Source organism: Octopus sinensis, unplaced genomic scaffold (assembly GCF_006345805.1).
Source record: "Octopus sinensis unplaced genomic scaffold, ASM634580v1 Contig17168, whole genome shotgun sequence".
NCBI classification, from domain to species: Eukaryota; Metazoa; Mollusca; class Cephalopoda; order Octopoda; family Octopodidae; genus Octopus; species Octopus sinensis.
The window spans coordinates 4,474-15,000 of record NW_021834852.1 but is presented as its reverse complement, the minus strand read 5'-3'; the positions used below and the strand labels follow the sequence as shown (position 1 = coordinate 15,000).

Below are 10,527 nucleotides of genomic sequence, written 5' to 3'. Positions count from 1 at the left end.
GGGCTTCAATGAGCAAATGACAGGGGACTGGGAGTTGTGGTGATTTGCTGTATTTGATAAGACCCGTCAAAAAGCTAAATAAAATCAGTCTTTCATACACACAGCCTTGTCCTTTCAGATGCCGAAGCTGGGATATAGCAATGCCACAAGGACACTGACAAAAAAATTATCAAGCGGGCTAAATGGATGCTATATAAGAATGCTACGAATGGCCCCAAATGTGAAATGGCAGCAACATATGACAAATGAATGCCTGTATGGGAGACCTCTTGAAAGTGAGTGAGAAGATCAAGCAAAGATGGCTGTGGCTATCTGGTCAGTGTGTACCACCCTGGACTGGAAGCAACCAAATTAGTCTTGAGGAACCTTGTCTTGAGACAGCATCCACCCGGGGTGGGTTGAGCTTGCTTCATTCATCCTCAACGCTGCATCTCTCACTAACGCCGACCAGGCCTGGCGATTTGAGTCTGACGACCGCGTGATCTCCAACCACTCCTTATTCCAGCGGCGAACGCCGTACATATGGGGGCCTAGGTTGGGTTCCAGATCAGCCTTGACTGTCATCAGCCAGGTTTTCGTTGTCCACCACATCGCTTTTGCCAACCCTGAAGGGGAGCTGGGGCGATTGCTTCGTAGGTTGGGTTCCAGAACAGCCTTGACTGTCATCAGCCAGGTTTTCGTTGTCCATCACATCGCTTTCGCCAACCCTGAAGGGGAGCTGGGGGCAATTGCTTCGTAGGTTGGGTTCCAGATCAGCCTTGACTGTCATCAGCCAGGTTTTTCGTTGTCCACCACATTGCTTTCGCCAACCCTGAAGGGGAGCTGGGGCAATTGCTTCGTAGGTTGGGTTCCAGATCAGCCTTGACTGTCATCAGCCAGGTTTTTCGTTGTCCACCACATCGCTTTTGCCAACCCTGAAGGGGAGCTGGGGCAATTGCTTCATAGGTTGGGTTCCAGATCAGCCTTGACTGTCATCAGCCAGGTTTTTCGTTGTCCACCACATCGCTTTCGCCAACCTGAAGGGGAGCTGGGGCAATTGCTTCGTAGGTCGGGTTCCAGAACAGCCTTGACTGTCATCACCAGGTTTTTCGTTGTCCACCACATCGCTTTCGCCAACCCTGAAGGGGAGCTGGGGCAATACTTCGTAGGTCGGGTTCCAGAACAGCCTTGACTGTCATCACCAGGTTTTTCGTTGTCCATCACATCGCTTTCGCCACCCTGAAGGGGAGCTGGGGCAATTGCTTCGTAGGTCGGTTCCAGAACAGCCTTGACTGTCATCAGCCAGGTTTTTCGTTGTCCACCACATCGCTTTCGCCAACCCTGAAGGGGAGCTGGGGCAATTGCTTCGTAGGTCGGGTTCCAGAACAGCCTGACTGTCATCAGCCAGGTTTTTCGTTGTCCACCACATCGCTTTTGCCAACCCTGAAGGGGAGCTGGGGCGATTGCTTCGTAGGTTGGGTTCCAGAACAGCCTTGACTGTCATCAGCCAGGTTTTTCGTTGTCCATCACATCGCTTTCGCCAACCCTGAAGGGGAGCTGGGGCAATTGCTTCGTAGGTTGGGTTCCAGATCAGCCTTGACTGTCATCAGCCAGGTTTTTCGTTGTCCACCACATTGCTTTCGCCAACCCTGAAGGGGAGCTGGGGCAATTGCTTCGTAGGTTGGGTTCCAGATCAGCCTTGACTGTCATCAGCCAGGTTTTCGTTGTCCACCACATCGCTTTTGCCAACCCTGAAGGGGAGCTGGGGCAATTGCTTCATAGGTTGGGTTCCAGATCAGCCTTGACTGTCATCAGCCAGGTTTTCGTTGTCCACCACATCGCTTTCGCCAACCCTGAAGGGGAGCTGGGGCAATTGCTTCGTAGGTCGGGTTCCAGAACAGCCTTGACTGTCATCAGCCAGGTTTTTCGTTGTCCACCACATCGCTTTCGCCAACCCTGAAGGGGAGCTGGGGCAATACTTCGTAGGTCGGGTTCCAGAACAGCCTTGACTGTCATCAGCCAGGTTTTTCGTTGTCCACCACATCGCTTTCGCCAACCCTGAAGGGGAGCTGGGGCAATTGCTTCGTAGGTCGGGTTCCAGAACAGCCTTGACTGTCATCAGCCAGGTTTTTCGTTGTCCACCACATCGCTTTCGCCAACCCTGAAGGGGAGTTGGGGCAATTGCTTCGTAGGTCGGGTTCCAGAACAGCCTTGACTGTCATCAGCCAGGTTTTTCGTTGTCCACCACATCGCTTTTGCCAACCCTGAAGGGGAGCTGGGGCAATTGCTTCGTAGGTTGGGTTCCAGATCAGCCTTGACTGTCATCAGCCAGGTTTTTCGTTGTCCATCACATCGCTTTCGCCAACCCTGAAGGAACCGACTTTATGGTGATGTAAGAAGAGAACATCGTCATATATTGACAACTTGATTGCAGAGGCTGGCCTGGAATGTATCCAGGACCTTGAGGCAATGATGATGGACAGAGAAGTGTGGCGGGTGGACTTCGTTGCTGGGACCTCAGTTGCAAAACAGGCCATTATAAAGAAAAACAAAAAAAATCAATCTGGGAAAGGGGTGGCAGATGTGTGTGCATGGGGATGGAAGGTGGGCAGGCGGGGTATAAAACAAAAAATAATTTATGATAATAAGGAGTAGGTGCAGGAGTGGCTGTGTGGTAAGTAGCTTGCTAACCAACAATATGGCTCCGGGTTCAGTCCCACTGCATTGGCCTCTTGGGCAAGTGTCTTTTGCTATAGCCCCGGGCCGACCAATGCCTTGTGAGTGGATTTGGTAGACGGAAACTGAAAGAAGCCAGTCGTATATATGTATATATATATATTATATATAAGGGCTTAGTAAAATAAATTACTTTGCCACATACTGAACTCATTAGAAATAACAGCTAAAGAAATTTCTTTAGCCATTTCTAATACTTAAAGAAGATCTCTCTCAGATAGTGTTTGCTCAAACAAACTCACGAAGGTATGGGGGTAAAAACATTAAAAAATCAAGTGCAAAGGTTATTTGAGAACGTACGTTTCTAGATCTTCTTTAAGTATTAGAAATGGCTAAAGAAATTTCTTTAGCTGCTATTTCTAATGAGTTCAGTATGTGGCAAAGTAATTTATTTTACTAAGCCCTTATATATAATGTAATATTTTGAATTCGCCTTAAATGGTCCCTTTACATACTGAATACTTGGTGAAATTGATTAATAATTAATTAATTTTACCCTCAATTGTTGAAATGTATATATATATATATATATATACATGTGTGTGTTTGTGTGTCTGTGTTTGTCCCCCTAGCATTGCTTGACAACCGATGCTGGTGTGTTTACATCCCCGTCATTTAGCGGTTCGGCAAAAGAGACCCGACAGAATAAGTACTGGGCTTACAAAAAGAATAAGTCCCGGGGGTCGATTTGCTCGATTAAAAAAGGCGGTGCTCCAGCATGGCCGCAGTCGAATGACTGAAACGAGTAAAAGAGTAAAAGAGTAAAAGAGTAAGGTGATAAGGGAATGAAGAACGAAAACCGGAAAACCACAGGCAAATGCATAACCGAGAACTACGGGACTTAGAAATATGCACTACATGCAAGAAACAGCATAACTTGATGCAAGTGCATGCACATCACAGATGATGCATTACATACATGCAACAGCAACAAAACGCTGCACACAAAGGTGCACAGGACTATGCACCATAGAGCAGCGAAATCATGCAACAAAAATTATAGGTACAATTCCTGGAATTCGGTGGGGGACGGCTGGGCGGTGGGTGGGGGGTGGGTGGGAGGTAAGTCAATAGCATCGACCCCAGTGCGTAACTGGTCCTTATTCTATCGACCCCCAAAAGGATGAAAGGCAAAGTCGACCTCGGTGGAAATTGAACTCAGAACGTAAACACGGACGAAATACCGCCAAGCATTTTGCCCACCGTGCTAACAATTGAGCCAGCTCACAGCCTTAATAATAATAATAATAATAATAACAATAATAATAATGATAATAATAATAATAATAATAATAATAATAATAATAATACTGATGCAGTACCAGGCAGTGGCTCTCATGGCTTCTGATCTTAACTGATAGGATGTGTTATCATGTACATTGTTTTGTCTTGGTATAAAAGATGGGCCACAGCAAATATTCTGCTCAATAATACAGATTTGCTAATGCCCTGATGCAGTACCAGGCAGTGGCTCTCATGGCTTCTGATCTTAACTGATTGGAAGTGTTATCATGTACATTGTTTTGTCTTGGTATAAAAGATGGGCCACAGCAAATATTCTGCTCAATAATACAGATTTGCTAATGCCCTGATGCAGTACCAGGCAGTGGCTCTCATGGCTTCTGATCTTAACTGATTGGAAGTGTTATCATGTACATTGTTTTGTCTTGGTATAAAAGATGGCCTACAGCAAATATTCTGCTCAATACCACAGATTTGCTAATGCCCTGATGCAGTACCAGGCAGTGGCTCTCATGGCTTCTGATCTTAACTGATTGGAAGTGTTATCATGTACATTGTTTTGTCTTGGTGTAAAAGATGGCCTACAGCAAATATTCTGCTCAATACCACAGATTTGCTAATGCCCTGATGCAGTACCAGGCAGTGGCTCTCATGGCTTCTGATCTTAACTTATTGGAAGTGTTATCATGTACATTGTTTTGTCTTGGTATAAAAGATGGGCTACAGCAAATATTCTGCTCAATACCACAGATTTGCTAATGCCCTGATGCAGTACCAGGCAGTGGCTCTCATGGCTTCTGATCTTAACTGATTGGAAGTGTTATCATGTACATTGTTTTGTCTGGTATAAAAGATGGGCTACAGCAAATATTCTGCTCAATACCACAGATTTGCTAATGCCCTGATGCAGTACCAGGCAGTGGCTCTCATGGCTTCTGATCTTAACTGATTGGAAGTGTTATCATGTTACATTGTTTTGTCTTGGTATAAAAGATGGGCTACACACAATATTCTGCTCAATACCACAGATTTGCTAATGCCCTGATGCAGTACCAGGCAGTGGCTCTCATGGCTTCTAATCTGAACTGATTGGATGTGTTATCATGTACATTGTTTTGTCTTGGTATAAAGGATGGGCTACAGCAAATATTCTGCTCAATAATACAGATTTGCTAATGCCCTGATGCAGTACCAGGCAGTGGCTTTCATGGCTTCTGATCTTAACTGATTGGAAGTGTTATCATGTACATTGTTTTGTCTTGGTATAAAAGATGGGCTACAGCAAATATTCTGTTCAATACCACAGATTTGCTAATGCCCTGATGCAGTACCAGGCAGTGGCTATCATGGCTTCTGATCTTAACTGATTGGAAGTGTTATCATGTACATTGTTTTGTCTTGGTATAAAAGATGGGCTACAGCAAATATTCTGTTCAATACCACAGATTTGCTAATGCCCTGATGCAGTACCAGGCAGTGGCTCTCATGGCTTCTGATCTTAACTGATTGGAAGTGTTATCATGTACATTGTTTTGTCTTGGTGTAAAAGATGGACTACAGCAAATATTCTGTTCAATACCACAGATTTGCTAATGCCCTGATGCAGTACCAGGCAGTGGCTCTCATGGCTTCTGATCTTAACTGATTGGAAGTGTTATCATGTACATTGTTTTGTCTTGGTATAAAGGATGGGCTACAGCAAATATTCTGTTCAATACCACAGATTTGCTAATGCCCTGATGCAGTACCAGGCAGTGGCTTTCATGGCTTCTGATCTTAACTGATTGGAAGTGTTATCATGTACATTGTTTTGTCTTGGTGTAAAAGATGGCCTACAGCAAATATTCTGCTCAATACCACAGATTTGCTAATGCCCTGATGCAGTACCAGGCAGTGGCTATCATGGCTTCTGATCTTAAATGATTGAAGTGTTATCATGTACATTGTTTTGTCTTGGTATAAAAGATGGACTACACAGCAAATATTCTGTTCAATACACAGATTTGCTAATGCCCTGATGCAGTACCAGGCAGTGGCTCTCATGGCTTCTGATCTTAACTGATTGGAAGTGTTATCATGTACACTGTTTTGTCTTGGTATAAAAGATGCCTACAGCAAATATTCTGCTCAATAATACAGATTTGCTAATGCCCTGATGCAGTACCTACCAGGCAGTGGCTCTCATGGCTTCTGATCTTAACTGATTGGAAGTGTTATCATGTACATTGTTTTGTCTTGGTATAAAAGATGGCCTACAGCAAATATTCTGCTCAATACCACAGATTTGCTAATACCCTGATGCAGTACCAGGCAGTGGCTCTCATAGCTTCTGATCTTACTGATTGGAAGTGTATCATGTACATTGTTTTGTCTTGGTATAAAAGATGGACTACAGCAATATTCTGTTCAATACCACAGATTTGCTAATGCCCTGATGCAGTACCAGGCATGGCTCTCATGGCTTCTGATCTTAACTGATTGGAAGTGTTATCATGTACAATTGTTTTGTCTTGGTATAAAAGATGGACTACAGCAATATTCTGCTCAATACCACAGATTTGCTAATCCCCTGATGCAGTACCCCGACCAGCATGGCTCTCATGGCTTCTGATCTTACTGATTGGAGTGTTATCATGTACACTGTTTTGTCTTGGTATAAAAGATGGACTACAGCAAATATTCTGCTCAATACCACAGATTTGCTAATGCCCTGATGCAGTACCAGGCAGTGGCTACATGGCTTCTGATCTTAACTGATTGGAAGTGTTATCATGTACATTGTTTTGTCCTTGGTATAAAGGATGGGCTACAGCAGCATTCTGTTCAATACCACAGATTTGCTAATGCCCTGATGCAGTACCAGGCAGTGGCTTTCATGGCTTCTGATCTTAACTGATTGGAAGTGTTATCATGTACATTGTTTTGTCTTGGTGTAAAAGATGGCCTACAGCAAATATTCTGCTCAATACCACAGATTTGCTAATGCCCTGATGCAGTACCAGGCAGTGGCTATCATGGCTTCTGATCTTAACTGATTGGAAGTGTTATCATGTACATTGTTTTGTCTTGGTATAAAAGATGGGCTACAGCAAATATTCTGCTCAATAATACAGATTTGCTAATGCCCTGATGCAGTACCAGGCAGTGGCTCTCATGGCTTCTGATCTTAACTGATTGGAAGTGTTATCATGTACATTGTTTTGTCTTGGTGTAAAAGATGGCCTACAGCAAATATTCTGCTCAATAATACAGATTTGCTAATGCCCTGATGCAGTACCAGGCAGTGGCTCTCATGGCTTCTGATCTGAACTGATTGGATGTGTTATCATGTACATTGTTTTGTCTTGGTATAAAAGATGGCCTACAGCAAATATTCTGCTCAATAATACAGATTTGCTAATGCCCTGATGCAGTACCAGGCAGTGGCTCTCATGGCTTCTGATCTTAACTGATTGGAAGTGTTATCATGTACACACTGTTTTGTCTTGGTATAAAAGATGGCCTACAGCAAATTTGCTCCAATAATACAGATTTGCTAATGCCCTGATGCAGTACCAGCAGTGGCTCTCATGGCTTCTGATCTTAACTGATTGGAAGTGTTATCATTACCTTGTTTTGTCTTGGTATAAAAGATGGCCTACAGCAAATATTCTCTCTCATACCACAGATTTGCTAATACCCTGACAGCAGTACAGTGGCTCAGCTCTCATAGCTTCTGATCTTAACTGATTGGAAGTGTTATCATGTACATTGTTTTGTCTTGGTATAAAGATTGGACTACAGCAAATATTCTGTTCAATACCACAGATTTGCTAATGCCCTGATGCAGTACCAGGCAGTGGCTCTCATGGCTTCTGATCTTAACTGATTGGAAGTGTTATCATGTACATTGTTTTGTCTGGTATAAAAGATGGACTACAGCAAATATTCTGCTCAATACCACAGATTTGCTAATGCCCTGATGCAGTACCAGGCAGTGGCTCTCATGGCTTCTGATCTTAACTGATTGGAAGTGTTATCATGTACATTGTTTTGTCTTGGTATAAAAAAGATGGACTACAGCAAATATTCTGTTCAATACCACAGATTTGCTAATGCCCTGATGCAGTACCAGCAGTGCCTCATGGCTTCTGATCTTAACTGATTGGAAGTGTTATCATGGACATTGCTTTGTCTTGGTATAAAAGATGGCCTACAGCAAATATTCTGCTCAATACCACAGATTTGCTAATGACCTGATGCAGTACCAGGCAGTGGCTCTCATGGCTTCTGATCTTAACTGATTGGAAGTGTTATCATGTACATTGTTTTGTCTTGGTATAAAAGATAGCCTACAGCAAATATTCTGCTCAATACCACAGATTTGCTAATGCCCTGATGCAGTACCAGGCAGTGGCTCTCATGGCTTCTGATCTGAACTGATTGGATGTGTTATCATGTACATTGTTTTGTCTTGGTATAAAAGATGGGCTACAGCAAATATTCTGCTCAATACCACAGATTTGCTAATGCCCTGATGCAGTACCAGGCAGTGGCTCTCATGGCTTCTGATCTTAACTGATTGGAAGTGTTATCATGTACATTGTTTTGTCTTGGTATAAAAGATGGACTACAGCAAATATTCTGCTCAATACCACAGATTTGCTAATGCCCTGATGCAGTACCAGGCAGTGGCTCTCATGGCTTCTGATCTGAACTGATTGGATGTGTTATCATGTACATTGTTTTGTCTTGGTATAAAAGATGGGCTACAGCAAATATTCTGCTCAATACCACAGATTTGCTAATGCCCTGATGCAGTACCAGGCAGTGGCTCTCATGGCTTCTGATCTTAACTGATTGGAAGTGTTATCATGTACATTGTTTTTTTCTTGATAAAAGATGGGCTACAGCAAATATTCTGCTCAATACCACAGATTTGCTTGTCAGTTGTTTGACCTTAACCAGTTGAGCATGTCCCTTAGCGGCTGAAGATATGTGCATCTCTGATCATGAGCAAAAGTAGTGGGGGAGCATCATAGCCATGTGTTGAGAGGGATTCTTTGGGGTTTGAATAATTCACCACTGGGAACATGGGTGTTTCATTCAACATCTTTAAACAACCCTTATTCAGGGACCTTTTGAGCGGGATGGGCTACTTGACCAGAAGAAAATTCTAACTGGGCCCCACCTGCAAGGTCATGTGCTGTTTATTCTGATATGAAATCACCATGTCATGTACATATGGTTGTGATGCATGTGCCTGGTCCACCCTTATCAGACGGGTAGTCACGAGGGTTATACTGGGCTTCGTATATTTTACCCCAGTGTCACTTTGATGGCATGCACTGCTCTCTCACTCAATAATAATAATAATAATAATTTCTACTAAAGGCACAAGGTCTGAAATTTTACATCGACCCCAGTACTCAGCTGTGCCTGGTGTACCGTTATCAGACGGGTAGTCATGATGGGTATACTGGAAAGTATTAGATGGCTGAAAAGAACAGATAGAAAGGTACCGTAGGATGCAGGCAGCAAGCATGCAAAACTCCGGGAGTTCCAACAAAACTTGAGATAAACAGAATAAATAATAACAATGATAACGACAATAATGATAATAATAATAATAATAATAATAATAAAGCCGAAAACAAAACAAAAGAGACAAAAACCTTCCATTCCATAATTTCTTCACCTCCGACAGCTCTGGCTGAGTTCCCAGCAGCGTCACCACCATGGTCTGACTGGGAGTTGAACCCTTGCAGTTGGGCGTTGTTATTCTGGTAGCGTCGATGGCGACCGCTTCTACTTCCATCACCAGCCCCGCCACCCAGGTTGTTCTCTGAACCCTGAGAATAGGCGGGTCTCAAGCGACGTACACCATGCTGAACGCCTTGTTGTTGTTGTTGTTGTTGTTCTTGCTGCTGTTGCGCCCCGGAATCGGTTTTGATGTTTAGCGGGACCCCTCCGTTGTTTGCGTTGTTGTTGTCATCATTATCGTTGTTGTTGTCGTTGTCGTCGTTATCGAGTTCTTGGCTCTTCCGCTGTCTGCTGCCCCCAAAATAAGAGTCGCCCTGGTTATAGTTCCCGCGACGGGCGCTGTTGGAGGGGTGGTCATTATTGTTGTTGTTGTTGTTGTTATAGCTGTCGCTGTCATAGCGATAACGATGTTGGTGTTTTGGACGATACACGGAGCCGTGGCCCTTCAGATACCAGCGAAGCGAGAATTTAAGGGGTCCTGCAATGACAACAAGAAAAATATTCAGAAATAGTGTAAATATATATATATATATATATATATATATATATAATTTAATAAATAAAATATATGCATACATACATACATATATGTACGTACCTACATCTACATGTATATATACATGCATATATATATATATATAATCAATCAGAAAGGAACTCTATCTCACTCAAAATATCTTTTGATAAACATAACAAATGCGCAACCGGTAAAAAGAACTTTCACCTAATTAAATACACTCTCCCTTACTTAAATTATTTTGTCAGCATTTTCTTCATTTCCTTTTTATATATATATATATATGTGCACAGGACACCACAAATAGACGT

General features: G+C 43.1%; 1 protein-coding gene across 1 annotated transcript in view; it reads right to left on the bottom strand.

The window, feature by feature from the left end:
- Positions 1-10,197, bottom strand: part of LOC115231021 — a 34,171-nt gene extending 23,974 nt beyond the window's left edge. The window contains exon 1 of the mRNA XM_029801118.2: positions 9,612-10,197. Coding sequence (XP_029656978.2) covers positions 9,612-9,623 — 12 coding nt within the window. The 5' untranslated portion in view covers positions 9,624-10,197. The remainder of the gene's footprint in view (positions 1-9,611) is intronic.
- Between the last annotated feature and the right edge of the window lie 330 nt (positions 10,198-10,527).